Source organism: Arachis ipaensis, chromosome B10 (genome assembly GCF_059453495.1).
Source record: "Arachis ipaensis isolate K30076 ecotype BB chromosome B10, ASM5945349v1, whole genome shotgun sequence".
Lineage (NCBI taxonomy): Eukaryota > Viridiplantae > Streptophyta > Magnoliopsida > Fabales > Fabaceae > Arachis > Arachis ipaensis.
The window spans coordinates 9814077-9831802 of record NC_142435.1 but is presented as its reverse complement, the minus strand read 5'-3'; the positions used below and the strand labels follow the sequence as shown (position 1 = coordinate 9831802).

General features: G+C 37.0%; 1 protein-coding gene across 1 annotated transcript; it reads left to right on the top strand.

The window, feature by feature from the left end:
- The first annotated feature begins 204 nt into the window (after positions 1–204).
- On the top strand, positions 205–8574 carry LOC107622708 (dynamin-related protein 3A). Its single transcript, XM_016324693.3, has 20 exons — positions 205–943; positions 2126–2408; positions 2495–2523; positions 2626–2727; positions 2926–2994; positions 3078–3137; positions 3471–3584; positions 3696–3744; positions 3927–4036; positions 4678–4770; positions 4958–5050; positions 5124–5261; positions 5826–5936; positions 6056–6151; positions 6250–6292; positions 6441–6589; positions 6672–6818; positions 7290–7342; positions 7445–7544; positions 7775–8574. The coding sequence occupies exons 1-20, from the start codon at positions 572–574 to the stop codon at positions 8042–8044; spliced, it is 2481 nt and encodes an 826-aa protein (XP_016180179.1). The 5' UTR covers positions 205–571; the 3' UTR covers positions 8045–8574.
- The last annotated feature ends 9152 nt before the right edge of the window (positions 8575–17726 follow it).

Below are 17726 nucleotides of genomic sequence, written 5' to 3'. Positions count from 1 at the left end.
AGGGTATGAACAATACTTTTTAAGTTTTATAATAAATATTATTTTAATATTAGTATTTTTTAACAATTAAATACATATTTTTTATTTTTTTAATTAAAAAATATTTTAAATATAAAATTAATTAATAATGATTATATTTGTATAAAGATATTAAGTGTGTATTTGATTAATTGGTTTATAAATAGTAATTTTGAAAAAAAATTGCTTTAAGACTTCTTATTGAAATGATTATTACGGAGTCTGAGTTACCCATTTGGCCCCCGTGTCTGGTTCCGTTGGCGTATAATTGGAAAACAACCACTGCAGCAATTCCAGCAAGTAGTTGAAAGTACCCCACAGCTCACGAGGACCAATCACATCTTTACTTTACTCTTTGTTATTTGATCACCTCTTTCATTTCAACGTCAATTTTTTGAAACACAAGAAGAGGAGAAGAGTAAGAGAGAAGAGAGGCACATTCACCAAGTCCTTCTTCTCCTCCATCCGCCTCTAAATCACAAAAACCCTAGCTAGGGTTCCTTCCTCTGCCCTTGCTGCTGCTTCTCTTCTCATTTTCTGATCCAATCCAATCATGGCGGACGATGCCACCACAGCTCCTCCTCCATCATCTTCCGCCGCCACCGCGCCGCTCGGCTCCTCCGTGATCTCGCTCGTGAACCGCCTCCAGGACATCTTCTCCCGCGTCGGCAGTCAGTCCACCATCGACCTCCCCCAGGTGGCGGTGGTCGGCAGCCAGAGCAGTGGCAAGTCCAGCGTCCTGGAGGCTCTTGTCGGCCGCGACTTCCTCCCTCGCGGCAATGACATCTGCACGCGTCGCCCGCTCGTTCTGCAGCTCGTTCAGACCAAGCGCAAGCCAGACGGCTCCGAGGAAGAGTACGGCGAGTTCCTACACTTGTCTGGGAAAAGGTTTTACGATTTCTCCGAGATTCGTAGGGAAATCCAGGTGGAAACTCGTATTTATTTTTTCATTTTCGCTTCATTTATAATCTCTGAGTTTTTGTATTAGTAGCTGAAAGTGACAATTTGAAACGAGGTTTTAGGAGCGTAGCTTGAGATTTCTATGCTTGGATTTTTGACAGTGGCGTGGAGTTTTGATTTTCGCTTTTTCTGTCTGCAGTTTCAAATATCATGGTTTTTTAGTTTTTCAATCGGTGGTTGTGATCATTTTGTCATTGAAAGTTGTTGCTGTAGGGACTGATGATGAGGCACATTTTTAAGTACAAGAGCAAGAAATGAAGTTGCTGTTGAATTCTTAGGGATCACCCAAGAATAATAATATAACCTTGAAATTTTCTTCTTAATTTCTTCTTAATTCATAAATGAAGTACAAAGTTAAATGCATTTGATGTCTTGAAAACATAGAAAGAACTCTCATACTTTCCTGGTTTTGGGATTAGGACTATGTTAAAAGATGTACCTAAAGGAGAAATCTAATTCTATTGCAAATTAATTATGTTAAATATTACAGCTATTGGACATCTTATCGTGATGTTTATTTCGCATGTCTACATCAGAATGAATGTAGAGTTGTTAACATCACTTTCATGACTGAAAAACTGAGTGTGACATCTTTCAGTATTTGGCGATTATTTTCTCTATCCAGAGGAGCAAAAAAAAAAAAAAACTGCTCCCCTTAGGGACATGCATACTCAGTCATATTAACCATCATGGAACTAAGTTGAACCTGGATGCAAACAATTTGATAGTGATTCCCAACATTCATGTCTCTAGAGTGGATAAAATTGATGTTAAACTCTTGAATAAGCCATTCTTGTTTTGAGGCTTTATCTACTGATATTAAAGAAATGCAATATAATTAAATGTGAAATGACCGAATGAATTTTGAAAGATACTGTATTCTCACTAGTTGCTGTAGATTTATTGCTACAATATTGGCATCTAGTAGCATTCTTGGTCAAAGTTCCATTCATCCATTGGAACAGGTTTTCATGTTAATAAAGCTTGGAAATAGTCAAACTTTAGTTTTCCATTATTTGGATCTATATAGCATGCGATTTGCTCTTGAATCTTGATGATGTGTTGATAAGTTATACAATGTCCTATTGTAGTCCTTTTTTCATTGTATCTCACTGTTTACCTGTATATCCTTTCCCCCTTTGTCTAGGCTGAAACTGATAGGGAAGCAGGAGGGAACAAAGGTGTCTCTGACAAGCAGATTCGACTGAAGATTTTTTCACCAAATGTTCTTGATATCACGCTTGTTGATCTCCCTGGCATAACAAAGGTTCCTGTGGGTGACCAGCCTTCTGATATTGAAGCCCGAATCAGAACAATGATCATGTCATATATTAAAACCCCGACCTGTCTCATTCTGGCTGTCACTCCAGCAAATTCAGATTTGGCCAATTCAGATGCTCTTCAGATGGCGGGAGTTGCTGATCCTGAGGGTAGGCTATTACTTGCATGTGCTTAAATCAATAATCCTTTTTACGTGTCTTTGATTGGTTTTTGAATGTTTATTTCTTGGTTGCAGGTAATAGAACAATTGGCGTGATCACAAAGGTTCAGAATACTCTTATAGCTTACATTTGTATTTATGAAATGTGAATTTAGGTATGCTGTTGCCTCGTTCTGACATGTTAAGCATGTATTCTTGGAATGTAGTTGGATATCATGGACAGAGGTACTGATGCCCGGAATCTATTACTAGGAAAAGTTATTCCCCTCCGACTTGGTTATGTAGGTGTTGTAAATCGCAGTCAGGAGGTAATGTTATTTTCCTGCTGTGATGAAGGCAATGAACACTTAACATTCACATATGTTCTATTAGTTATTATGTTAGATTTGTGGTCACTAGGTACACTTATTGTGTATAAATAAATGAATACTTGTACTTATGCTACTTGATTAGCTTCAGGTCAACATTTAATGCTAAATTGTTTGTTTATTGTGTCATCAAATTAGGATATCTTAATGAACCGGAGTATAAAGGATGCTCTTATTGCTGAAGAAAAGTTTTTCCGCAGCCGTCCTGTAAGGGAGTACCTCTAAACAGTTATAAAGCATTCTTGATTATGTATTACCTACTAAGTTGTATCCATTTATGCTATTCATAGGTATACAGCGGGCTAGCTGATAGTTGTGGCGTTCCTCAACTAGCAAAAAAATTGAACCAGGTAGAGTACAATGTTGAAAACACAAGTTGTATTTTATTTTGTACTTTGCTCTGCAGAATGCCAGCTTTATTTACCATTTTCAGCCTTCTTCATGAAGACTACATGATTGTCATCCGTTTGCTACCTTTCCCTACTTTATGTGACACTTAAAACATCTGGGATTTTTCCCTCTTTTCTTTATTGTATGGGAATTATGGATGAGTGAATATTGGAAAGACATAGAGCTTAATTCTTTCAAATCCTATAAAAGATCACATGGTGAATTTTTATATTACCTTTTGTTTCTGGACTGATACATGTCATTTGTGTATTTGCCTGCCCATTATTTTTCAGATTCTAGCACAACATATCAAGGCTGTGCTACCAGGCCTGAGAGCACGCATAAGCACTTCACTAGTTGCTGTTGCAAAGGAGCACGCAAGCTATGGAGAAATCACCGAGTCTAAGGTATGTGCTTATACTGTATAGCGGATCTTATTGTTTTAAAAAGCAGCATGTTTTTCTCTGTTTTGTTTCCTCTGGGTTTTTGCTTTAATTATGACTTTTCATCTCTGATAGGCTGGACAGGGTGCTCTTCTCCTGAATATTCTTTCAAAATACTCTGAAGGTATTTATTTAGATTGTTAACTCCTTCTCTCTCTCTCTCTCTCTCTCTCTCTCTCTCTCTCTCTCTCTCTCCATGTGTGTTGTGTGCGCATGCACATGCTTGCAAGCTTATGTATTTACTAATTCGTTAAAATTGTTATTTGTTATTCATTATTTGTTCGATTTTTCTCTTTGTAAAAACAGCTTTCTCATCCATGGTTGAGGGAAAGAATGAGGAGATGTCTACATCTGAGCTTTCTGGTGGAGCACGAATTCATTATATTTTTCAATCTATCTTTGTGAGGAGTCTAGAGGTATTTATATGTGGCAGTGTTAAACAGTATAGCTGTTCTAATGCTAACATGTTTGCCTATGTTGCAGTTGATATTAATAATAAAGAAATCAGCAGATCTATGTTCGGTTTTTATATGGGGTGTTTGACCTTCCCACCTTCTGTTTTTTATTTTTATGTTCATAGTAACTCCGTCTATCACTTATTGGAATTCATGGATGGATGTCAGATACTCCCCCCCCCACAAAACAAAAACCCAACCCAACCCCTTCTTTTATTTTATGCTATGTTATCATATATTATATTACTTATACGTTATTTATTGACTAATATTTGATACTAATATTATCAAATATTTGTAAGTGTATATACTGTTTGACAATTAAACTAAGCAATTTCATTTTTCGTCCAAATTCCGTTTGAACCTTGGCGTTGTAGATTTTAAATGATTCTTTTGCATGTAATTTTATAGCTGGAAAAATTACTTGGGTTAGGTTTCCATGTTTCCATCCAAAGTCGGGGAAAACATTAGTTTATCGTGAGCTCATTTATGGTGAAAATTTTGAGCAATAGGCAAAAATACCAGCACCGGCATCACAGGCTAGACTGTGCTGTTCTGTTCATTCTTTTGAGCTTTATTGTGTAACTTAATGTTTCTTGCAGGAGGTGGATCCATGTGAAGGCTTGACTGATGATGATATTCGTACTGCCATACAGAATGCAACTGGGCCTAAATCAGCATTATTTGTTCCTGAAGTAAGTCTTGTTGCCCCCCTCAGTTTTTTCCACCTATCCTTCTCTCTGAAAAATACCGAGGCAAATATATTTTATAATTTTCTCAGTTGATTTTTTCCCCCTAATCTTGTGCATCCAAGTTCTAATCAGTTTCATAAAAAAAAAATCCATATTCAAGAACATATTTATATGTTATTTGTGTAAATAGGTGCCATTTGAAGTCCTTGTGCGAAGGCAAATATCTCGTCTATTGGATCCTAGTCTTCAGTGTGCCAGGTTTATATATGATGAATTAATAAAGGTAGGGGTTAAAGTTTCACCATCTTTGCTGTCTCATTTACCAAGTATGTGCCTAAACAAATCTTTCTCTTCAGATCAGCCATCGGTGTATGGTTACTGAACTGCAGCGATTCCCTTTCTTGCGGAAGCGCATGGATGAAGTAATAGGGAACTTTTTACGGGAAGGCCTTGAACCCTCAGAAAACATGATTGGACACCTCATAGAAATGGAGGTATACTGAAATTTGAGTAGTTTGAAGTAAATGAATGTATGTATACTTTGTATGATTCATTCTCAAACTAAACTTGGTTACAGTGCCAAAATTTAACCGTGCAATGTTGACCTGTCTGTCTTATTCAAAATTCAAATTGATTTCAACTCCTAAGTTTGCTAAATTTATCTCATGTGAGTATGTGACAGAATCATACAATTATGCAAATAGATTTGGGAAGTGAATAGTGATAGCTGTTGGCAGAATGAATTCGTTTTGTGGAAATCAGCCTGCAAATTTTAGTTGATGGGATCAGGGTTTCAAAAATTTCATAACTGGGATGAGTTTTACCTCCCGCTTACTAGGCTGAGCATTGCTTGGGCCTTGATTAGCTGTGTTAAAACTTTGGTTCACTGGTGTATTATATATCATGAAATAAGTTTGAAAAATAGAAGAATCAAGTGGAAACCATTGACATGTCATGAATCAGTCAGGTCATTTGTGTTGATTGCAGTGGTCTTTCAATCAGATGGAATATGCAATTTCCTTGCCCATAATCTCTTATTATACTACACAATTTTGCAGATGGATTATATAAACACCTCCCATCCAAATTTTATTGGTGGAAGTAAGGCATTAGAAATGGCAATGCAACATGGCAAGTCTTCTAGGATACTACCTATTTCTAAGCCAAAGGTATACATGTTCCAGGCTTGAGTTCCAAATATTTCTTTGTTTTTCTTCATTAGAGAAATGATATTAATTTATGCCACCGTTTTATTTTGGTTTAAAAATTTCATATGAATTTCCAATAGGATGGTCTGGATTCTGATAAGGGATCAGCCTCTGAAAGAAGTGTGAAGTCTCGAGGTATTCTTGCCAGACAGGCTAATGGGGTAGTTGCTGATCCGGTTTGTGATCATATCCTGTCAATTGACCAGAATTTTGTTTACGATTCTTATTTGAATGAGTATCTTATTTTGTCTTTCCAATTACAAATTTAAACCAGGGTGTTCGTGTTCCTTCGGATGCTGAAAAAGTTGTACCCTCTGGTAATTTACTTCTTGTATATATTGTTTGATATTATTAATCTTATTATATTCTTGCTTGTGCTTTCCGGTTATCCAATTTCAATAAAATATTTTTGATGCATTCATCAAGCTTCGTTTTTCTAAATTTTGAATTTTTGGAATTTATCAGGAAACCCTAGCGGATCAAGCTGGGGTATCTCATCCATTTTTGGCGGAGGTGACAGCCGTATGGCTGTGAAGGATAATACAGCTAGTAAACCACATATTGAACCAGTTAACAGCATGGAGCAATCATTTTCTATGATCTATTTGAGAGAGGTATATACATACGTGAACATTTATACTTAGTTTGACCAAAATATTCCATGGGTATTAATCTTAATTTGCGTTGCTTTTGTAGCCACCTCCTGTATTGAGGCCATCTGAGAGCAATTCAGAGACAGAAACTATTGAAATTACAGTAATAAAGTTGCTTTTGAAATCATACTATGATATTGTCAGAAAAAATGTTGAGGATCTTGTCCCCAAAGCTATTATGCACTTCTTGGTAATTCATATCCTTCTTTTAGCTTTGCATATTGTTACAATGATACATTTTGAACAAGTAGCCTTTTGCTATCAATGCTGGACTTCCAATATGCAATATACATAAACATATTGCCATATTAAGTCCGTTTTGTCATCTGCTTGGAGTGACAATATGTCAGTATCTTCTATATGTGATTTATATCCTCTTACCAGTGGAAAATGTTTGGAGTGCTCTCAGTAAGTTTAATCCAGGAGGTGTTTTGCGCTCCTAACTTGTAGGTAGCTTTATTCTTTTGCATAGTTAAAAGAGATATGAATAGTTTTTCATGAGTATTGAATTTAGGTATCTGAATGGTGTTGTTGACTAGTTGGAAGATTTTTTTGGTGCCTGGAAGTTCTATTGGCATTTTTCAAAATAGTTGACAAAATACTCCATGCTATTTATGTTGGAATGGTTGAGAATGAGTGATTTTTCACGCTGAAATGCCAGGTAAACAACACCAAGAAAGAGCTGCACAATGTCTTCATTAAAAAGCTATACAGGTAAAGTAGTGGAAGAGTTGCTGCTTGCAGATTCATTCTAAACTTGCATAAAATTCTTATACGTTGTTTTTTTATTGTGCTTTGTATTTTACATTTGAACAGAGACAACCTATTTGAAGAGATGTTGCAAGAACCTGATGAGATAGCCACGAAAAGGAAGCGCTGTCGAGACCTTCTCCGTGCTTATCAGCAAGCTTTTAAGGTGGGTACTCTGAATGCTATAATCAACATTTTGTTAACCACCCACCCACCCCCCACCCCCCACCCGCGGACAGGTACACGCACACGCGCGCACACACAAAACACACACACACATACAAAATTACTTCTGGATACATATTCTCCTATATTTATATTATTTAGCATTTCTACCTTTATAATAATGGTTGAAAAGTATATTCCTTGCCTGATGACTGTATTTAATCTTGGTAGGACTTGGAAGAACTGCCTCTGGAAGCTGAAACAGTTGAAAGAGGATTCAGTTTGCCTGACACAACTGGTTTGCCTAAAATTCATGGGTTACCAACTTCATCAATGTATTCTACAAGCAGTTCTGGAGACTACTATGCGTCTCCTAAGAACCCCAAGTCTAAGAGGTCCTCCCATTCCGGGGAACTTCAATCACCGTTGCATGCTAATTTAGATTCCAATGGAAATGAAAGGCCATTCTCATCCGGGTTCTATCCTGCGGTTGATGCGTGAGCTATATCTAACCTTGCTCATTGGTCCAATTAGTTAACCCAAAAGGCATTTTATTCATTTGATTACACTGCAACATTCGGGAAATAGGAATTCTGCTCCCTTAGCAGGAATGCGTGATATTTAGATTTTACTATTACTAAACTGAAGTGGTCTTGAATGTTGGTCACTGTTTTCGATGCTTAAGTTCACTTTTGCCTCATAGCTTTGCGTCGTCACTATTTATTAGGCTCCAAAGAGAATAACACAGGAGCACGAGGTTCTTCACATTTTTGAAGAGTTGATTGCGTAGTAATATTGTATATTTTTTTTCCCTGCGGTTGGCCAGTCATCGTACCTAGCAATTTCGCAGTTCCGCAGTTTGTTTGGTAGTCATAGTAGGAAATATTAACTATGCGAATTGTCCACCGATATTAAATTTATTTATTTTTTTTCATTAGATGCAGGGATTTCCGTTGTGAATTTTGTTACATTGATCGCCAAAAGGTTTGAACCTATATTTTTAATTTTTTATACGTAATGTTTAATTTAAACCTCTCTCTATCTACTAAACTTTTTATGGCTTTGATTTCCCGGTCATTGTGATCGTTACGGAAATTATTTAGATTGCTTTTGTTAATTTAATCGCTTTGTTGAATTTTTATTGTTGACTTGCTTTAATTCACATTGTTCCAAGTAATGAAGTAAACATAACTCTGGTACGAAAATGTGCAGTAAAAATTTCGTAGGAATGGTCCTCCCTCCAGTTATTTATCTGCCACAGTGCCACTCCCGCCATGCTGATATCTAAATTCCGACTTAACATATGGGTTGTTATCTTACTTGTCTCACCTTATGATTTTACACCAAAATATAAATTTATTTTGTATATAAATAATTTAAAATGATCCAAAAATATAATAAAAAAAAAGTCAAGTTTTTTTTAAAGGTGTTGGGTAAAAAGATGGAATCTAAAAGAACATCTTTAGTAAGAATTAAATTGATAAAAATGGATTTGGTTGGATTTGGAATGTAAAAAGTGTTATTTAGTTAAAAGGAAATTAAACTACATGTCCTTTTACTAATGTCACATATCATGAGTATTTTTTTTATCCAAATATTTTCTTGTCATGGACACCCACAATAGAATTTTAGCTTAACTTGTGGGAATTAATTTTTTTTTTTATTTCTAGTTAAAAAGACTTGAAGTGATGAGAATATCTACAAAAATTTTTTGTCAACTACTTTATTTAGTAACAAGCTTTGGGATAAAAAGAATAGAATAAACATCACATTGTAACCATTGAACAATGGACTCCTTTTAAAAATAGCTTTACACTATAAAAGAACCTCAAGCCACCTCTTTAGAGGACTTTTTTATTATTTTTATTTTCTGAAACTTGGAAGCTCATATTCATCTTGAGTGAACTACCAACCCGGCCCTGTCCATTTTCAAGAATGACAACACGACCCCTCAAAATAAAATCGATTCACTTCGGTCCCTGTCCCCTAATTCCGTCACACAACACGGTCCCTGTGCGTTATTCTCCGGCGAGACTTGACGGAAAACGCTGAGCTATCACATTTGAAGCGTGACCTGTCACATGAGCTAGATGACGTGTTTATTCAGTGGCTAGGTGGACAAGTTCAAATGGACAGGGGTTAAATTATCCAACTCCTTCACCCTATAAACGACGTCGTTCGCGCGGGAATTAACGTTTCAGTTGCTTCTGAAACCTGTTTCCATAAAACCCCATCCTCCAGCCTTCACATTTACAAGAAAACCCATCAGGAAGCATGAGCGTCGAGTTCCATTGATGGGAGTGGAAGAGAAGTTTTTAAAGAGGAAGTCAGAAGTGCTCTTAGCGTATCTGCAGGAAGTGTTGGTGCGCCGAAGAAGAAGTTCATTGCTCCATGATGTCGTTGTGGGGCGCATGCGATACTGTTTCTCTCCTCAACAGAGCTAAATCCTAACAGGTTATTTTATGGATGTCCACACTTCAAGGTAATCTGAAATTTAATTTAAGTTTCTTTGATTTTAACTCCCTGTGACATCTTAGCTGTGGGTATATTCTATAGAGTTGCAAATTTTTTGCATCGTTGGATGATTATGTTGCATTATTTGAAGAGTTATCTAGAAATTCTCCTTTTATGGAAGGTTGGAAGCTAGATCAAAGTCAGATACCCAATGATGCTGTTGTTGACGCTGAAAAACTCAGGGAACTAGATGGTAGAGTGACTGGGTTAGAGTTGGAAGCTAAAAATTGTAATACCAATAGTGGTATTAGCTGTGTTAATGTTAAAGCTATGGTTATTGCTTTTGTATTTGGAATTGTGATATCCAAATTTGTTTAAGGCATTTGGCTAGCAGGAAACCTTATGTGATACTAGGTTTAAAGTGTATGTTGTTTAATTTTTAATTTGTGTTACTAACTTCAGAAGTATGTATGTTATTTCAGATGAGATAATGATTTGATTCAATGAAAATGGTCTGTTACTAATTTGATGCATTCTATTTCTAGTAGCATGTAGTTACACAAATTAATCAATGGAAAATGTTGGATAAAGAAACCAAAAAGATGCTTTATATAAAACATGTACACAAAACAACTAATCATGTCCTTGTTCAGCATAAGAAAGGGAAAACATATAGCCCTTTAACAATAAAAAGAAGGCCAACATGTAGTCTTAAACCCAAAACATCTTCCAATTCAGTCTAGTAGAGTTTCAAACTGACTTAAACATGCATACATACACTTTAAATAAAGCAAAACTTTTCCTAAATTTGTAAACACCAACATTAAAATAATAACAAAAGGAGTTCAATTTGATATCATCTATGTCAACAACAACACAACAGACATCAAGTCTATCTTGGAGGTCTAAACCCAGGAGTAGGAATGAACTTGAAAAGCCTTGCTGCAGTCCTGGGACTCGCTGTAGCCATGGTCTCAACAGAAATAGCACTTTGTTGAAGGGGGACAGTAACAGTTGTTGTCCTCGGGTTCACATTTTGTTCGGTTGGAACACAGGGTCTGAGACCTGATGCTGCTTGAACATGTGGTGGAGTAGATAGTCCAAATGAAGGTGGAGCTGATATAGGAGCAGTCGGAGGCCTAACAATAGGGTGTTTTTTTCTCTGGGCATGATTAAGGTTGGGGGTGGAGTTGGGTTGAAGGGGTGACTGATTCAGGTTGATAGTTTCTCTTGGAACCTGTAACAAAAAATTAATGAGTTAAAAGTAACAAACAGGTTAAACAACAGTGACAAATCACTATACCTCTTCTGTTTGGGGTGCATTTTGTGAAAGGGGAATTTCGTGTCTCTGTTCCTGAGGGCCAAAATTACCCTTCCTGGGTAATGTCTTTGGAATTTTCTTCTTGTTCTTCTTTGCTTTCGTCTATCACAGTAACATAAACATGTTAGTATAGAGAGATTCAAATGTGTAAATTAAACAACAATAAAATATTACCAGTGGATCCATAGGTGGTGTAGGTTGTACATTATCATTGTTCAAATTAACATTAGAACTTCCATCTTATTCATATAAACAAGCTATGATGAGTGGTATTTTAAAATGAGACACATAAACCCTTCACAATTTTCAGATGTGACTCTTAAACCCCTAACAATTTATAAAGTGATCCAATTCGAACCCCAATTACCTGACCTTTGTTCTAGTTTGGGTCAAAGGGTACAATCTACAACCCTTTTCCCTTAGCAGCTCTTCTATCCTTCTTTGTCAATGGTTGCCAGTTTGGATCTTTTGGGTCATTCTTACAAGTCTTGTAGTAATGGCCAAGCTGTCCACACTTGATGCACGTCACTTCAAAAGTTTTCCTTGTTTTAGTTATGTGCATCTCAGGTTCTACAGGATCTACCTTCCTCTCCATTTTGGGGCGATGAGCTGGTCTCTTAATGTTGGAGCATCACAAGGGGTCCAGTACTCCGCTGAATTAACTGTTTGATGCAATGCATGTATGTTGCTTTAATTGATTGCATGGTGAGCCATTTATGCACATGATCCTCTGGTTTAAGACCAATTTTATACATTGCTGCAACAGCATGACAACAAGGCATTCCTAAAAATAAACACAATCCAGACATGCAATCCACAACATATAAGTATGAATTACATATCAATGTCATAGTAAGACAATAAATCAAAGTATAAATAAGGATGGATTAATAATCAAAATTACCAGTAAGTTGCCAAACATTACAAGTGCAGGTCCTCATTAGTACTCTTATCTTCAGTTTCATACCCAGCAGCCTCATTACTCATCTTCTTCTTTGCTGAAACTCCCTTTTTTAGAATCTTTTTCTTTTGTTTTTTTTCTTCCTCACTACTGCTATCATATGTCTCAAATCCAGGAGGAGGAGACTTGTAAGGCTCATCTTTTGTTGTCTCATATCCATCATCAGATGATGATGACGATGATGAATCCAGCACAACAGTCTCCCCAGCCATACCTTCTTCAACTACTTCAAGCTTGTCCACATCGTGTTCAAAATAGATGTATAGCTCATCAGTTTTCTTGTACCTCAGCTTACCCCCCCTCATCTGATTAATCTCTATATCTTCTCTAATTGCATGAAGTCCATCTTTCATATTAGGTTCTCCATATCAAGCCAAAACATCTGCTTATATTCCCGGTAACTCAATTCTTTAAATAGTTCAACGAAGTCAAAGAAATTTACGTAAAACCAAGTAGCATAAAGGGGAAAACCTCTTCACTTTACCATCCAAGTAGCATAAAACACCCTCAGAGTTTCTGATAAATTTTTCCCTATGGTGAAACACAAGAATGACCATATATTCAGACATCTGCAATTAGATTTATTCAAGCCTTAATAAACTCTCCCTAACAATAAAAATGTTTACACAGGAATGACCATCACTGCATTATTTAATTTTTACGAAAATGCACAAAGATTAGGGTTATTTAAACTTTTCCATAACCAGGACCACAAAGGGTTGCAGACAACAATGGTGCGTTGTTAGAAGGAGAATCAAAATGTTGGACCACACAAAGTACAAGGGACAAATGCTATATAGAAAATCACTAACCTGAACTGTGTGAAGCGTCGTTACAGGATTCCGTCCAGCTCCGTCAACAACACCATCAAATCGCCGTCAACTATGACATCGTCAGCACCCTTGTAAGCAGCAACGTTAGCTCTTCCCTCTACCAACCCAGCATCTACAGTGGTCTCGAGAAGTGAGGAAGCTTTAATCCTAGGGTTTTCTTGTAGATGTGAAGGCTGGAGGATGGGATTTTATGGAAACACAACGTTTCAGAAGAAACTGAAACGTTAATTCCCACACGAATGACGTTGTTTATAGGGTGAAGGAGTTGGACAATTTAGCCCCTGTCCATTTGAACTTGTTCACCTAGCCACTGAATGAACACGTCATCCAGCTTATGTGACAGGTCACGCTTCAAACATGACAGCTCAGCGTTTTCCGTCAAGTCTCGCCAGAGAATAACGCACAGGGACTGCGTTGTGTGACGGAATTAGGGGACAGGGACTGAAGTGGATCGATTTTATTTTGAGCGGTCGCGTTGTCATTCTTGAAAATGGACAGGGGTCGATTGGTAGTTCACTCTATTCATCTTCTCCTCTCCCCAAATCCTTCTCATTGTTCGTCATTTTGTTCATCAACTTCATACATAAAATTAGCATTCAGGTGTTCTGCCAGAATATTCGACAGCAAGATTAATTAACCCTTGTCCATTCTAGAAGAGCTCATTCATCCTTTTGTGACATTAATGAAGGTCTCAACACTTATTCTCCACCTCTATTTTTCATTATTAGTTCTTGTATTGTTTATTTGTCATTAATAAAAATATTTTTCTCACGAGTATATTTACTCCAAATCTCTCATCTTAATCTATTTTTTACAAAACTCACTCGAATCACCGTACTTGCACAATCCACTTGGTTGTTGCCATTCAAGTACCCTGTTTGGATGATTTTGATGTCAACTTTAGAGTAGTATTTTATATTTTAAGAGCAATTAATATGTATACACATTTTACTAGCTGTTCTCTTTTTTTTTTTTTTTATGGAAATTAGATTACTTTTGCATTTTGATATTTAAAATTAAGTGAAAAGATATTTCAGATTTAAAAAACTTTAAGTCAGAATAATCTAAAAGAAACAATCAATTTTATAATGCATTAAACATAAAAATATACCTATTCTTGAGTAGGATTGTACATTTTAAGTCCAAAATATGGTTAATTAGTTAAAAATTTATAATCACATTTTGGATAATCAATTTTTTAAAATAATTTTAAAAATCATAACCATATTTAGTTGAATTTTAGTTAACAACTCAAATTCTAAAAATCGGTTTTTAACAAACCAAATAATATTGTATAAAAGGTTAAAAACCAAAACCATACCTATTATTTCTGTAACACCTATAATGTCATTATACTCTTAATTCATCAATAAAATAGTACTATATAAATTAAAATTAAATTTTTAAAATATTCAAAATTAATTTTTGTTTCGAAGTTTACCTAGAACCAGGATAATTTAGGTCTTAACGTGAGGTTCAGATGCTTTTAGGTGAAAGATCCGACGTCTTGTCCTGCAGGGGTGAAGTCATCCGACTTCCTCGTAAGAAAGTGGGGGATGGTACCTGTAAGAGACTCTGATATTTAAGTTAGCAAATGTTTTAGACATATTTTTTAGTAGATTAGGGAGGTTGTTGATGTCTCCTTTCTAGAGAATAAGAGAGATTACAAGAGTTAGTTACTTATTTACATAAGTAGATTAGGCCATGTCGTTGCGTCCGACCTCTTATGAGGTCGGATTGATCGTAATATAGAATTGAGCATTATTCGTAAAGTATTGATTGAGCTATATTCTTTTTGAGTTTGGCTAAATTGCGGGTCAGGATACGAGGATCTTTTTATTTTAATAATAAATAAAATAAATGTAATAATTACTGAAATAAATAATTTCAAAAGTAATTACCGATTTAAATTCTCCTAACTTATCTTGTTTACACTGTAAATAAGATACATGCATGCCTAAACCCAAGGTTGCGAGAACCGGACCGATCATTGAACCGGTTAAGTAATTGGTTTAATGGTTCAATAACCGGAGTTCAACTGGAATTGAACCGGTTTAATTAAATATATAATAAATTTTTTAAAAAATTAATTCCCCCATATGTGAACTTCTGTAAATCAATCAAGTCACTATTCAAAACATCCAAAACATGTACCCAACCTAAGAATCATACTCAACCAAATCATATGAAGCCATATAGTAATTTCAATGCAGAATTGTGGCAATGTTTTGATTTTGAATCAATAACAGCAAGTCAGCAAAACAACAATTTACCAAAACAAATATAAAATATTGGATTTAAAAATCAATCTCAGCAGAATTAATGAATTATACAATTGAATTTATAACTCAATCTCAGCAGAATTAATTCAAGATCAACGGACTGAATTCAAATAAAAATTCAAAACATTAATATCTCAAAATTCAGCAGAATCATCAATAATACATCATATGCATGTTTAGAATAAATTTCAAATTTCAAAGTTATAGAATCAGGGAGAGAAGAAGAGACTTGAGACCTGAGAGGGTTGTAGCAGAGACTAGAAACTCCACGCGAAGAGAAGCAACGGAGACGAGACACGGTGCTGAGCAGAGAAGCAGAAACGACACCGGCGAGGGGGGAGAAGCAGAAACGACGCACTGGGAGGAGGGGAGAAGCAGCAACGACCCACGGCGAGGAGCAGAAAAGCGGCGACGACCCACGGCGAGGAACAGTGATAGAGAGAGCTCAGACAGAGATGGCGACAGAGAGAGAGAGAGAGAGAGAGGAGGGAGAGAAGGGTTCGGCGATGAGTTTTAGCTCTGAAGTGGAATGGTGGGAAGTGGATATTCTTCAAGGAGAAGAGAGGATTATGGGTGGTGGCTGTTCTTCGAATTCGAAGAGAAGATTAGGGTTTTCTCACTTTCTGCTGGGTGAGGGTATTGTGGGGGGAGGTGTTATGCGCTGGGTGAGAGAGAGAAAGGGGTGGGGTGGGAGGTGTTATGCACTGGGTTTTCTTTTTCTTTTTTTTTTGTAAACGGCGCCGTTTTGACTTGGAGGAGTGAACCGGGATTATAAAAAATCGGTCCGGTTCACTGGTTAACCACTGATTCGACTAGTTTTTGACCGGTTTTTTCCATAACGGTTTTATAGCCTAACCGGTTTAACTGGCCTATCCGGTCTGGTTCTCAGAACATTGCCTAAACCCTAAACCCTTGTAAACGAGATAAGGCCTATCCACGCCTATAAGAAGAAGTCGTTCATTGCATCATTCTGGGCCCCAATTTGACTTTGTCAACCACTTTCTCCTCTCTTTTAACCCTTTCTCACCCTATTTTAGACTCATATTGTGATGGCGCGTCAGGCGGGAAACGACGGAGACATCAACAGGATGAACGAGACGTTGCATTATGCCGGGGCGGCCGACTTTGAGGTTATTTTTGTTTTGTTTGTTTAATCTAAGTATGTGGCCATGGTTAGGGTAGTCGCGAAGAACCAGAACGTAGTTTGTAGCTTTAGTAGTAGGTCTCTAAGAGGAACTTAGAGCTCTATTTCCTTGTGGTTATTAGTTTTGAACTGTGTTTTTCTTGTGTTAGGTTGTTACCATTTATAACGTTCCAATTAGGGTTTGGTTAGTATGCAATATGTAATCTATAAACGTGTGTAAGTTAGAAACATAGAAATACGTTTTTAAGTAGAAGTAGATGTAAGTTCAAAGGAATATTTATTTAACTGTAATTTTTTGGTATATAATAGTAAATTGACATATTTACGAAACTAGAAGAAATTGTCAGAAATAAATAAATAAATAAATGTTATGGTTATTTGTTTATAAGGCTGAATTTTTTTTTTATTCTTCAGAGGCCTCACATTCTACTGCTCCGGCGAGTGAGCCATACCCTTCCTCCACTCGATGCCATCGTCCCGTATCTGGCTGAGGCCGGATTCGGCGACACAGTGCTCCTGAGGGACTTTACTTTTGACAATTCCCTGATTTCGGCACTCGTGGAGCGATGGCATCCGGAGACGCACACATAATCAAGGCGTCCATATACCACTCATACCCAGCCTTGCTTGGACTGTAAGCAGCATTTATGAGGTATCTCTTGCCCTCAGCAGACTTGAACCGAGTCATGAAATTCGCAACTATGTGTCTGATACAGTAAGCATGGAACGCTCTTGGGGGATTCCAACCACTCTCATAGAAGCTTAGAACGGCCTTAGTAGCCTGAGATCTGTCGGAGATAACCAGCAACCCGTCTTGTGGAGTGATATGGCGTCTCAGATTAGTAAGGAAGAAAGACCATGACTCGGTAGTCTTGGACTCCACAACGGCAAAAGCAATCGGCAGGATGTTGCTGTTGTTGTCTTGCGCCACCGCAATAAGCAACACATAACCAGCAGCCCGTCTTGTGGGGTGACATGGCGTCTCAGATTAGTAAGGAAGAACGACCATGACTCAGTAGTCTTGGACTCCACAACGGAAACACATAACCAGCAGCCCGTCTTGTGGGGTGACATGGCGTCTCAGATTAGTAAGGAAGAACGACCATGACTCAGTAGTCTCGGACTCCACAACCGCAAAAACAATCGGCAGGATGTTGCTGTTGCCATCAAGCAACACTCCATTGTACC

Coding starts and splice junctions, on each gene's coding strand:
- LOC107622708 (XM_016324693.3), top strand. CDS start 572: ATGGCGGACGATGCCACCACAGCTCCTCCTCCATCATCTTCCGCCGCC. Junction 2,409..2,494: donor GGGAGTTGCTGATCCTGAGG/GTAGGCTATTAC, acceptor TCTTGGTTGCAG/GTAATAGAACAATTGGCGTG. Junction 4,771..4,957: donor CAGCATTATTTGTTCCTGAA/GTAAGTCTTGTT, acceptor TTGTGTAAATAG/GTGCCATTTGAAGTCCTTGT.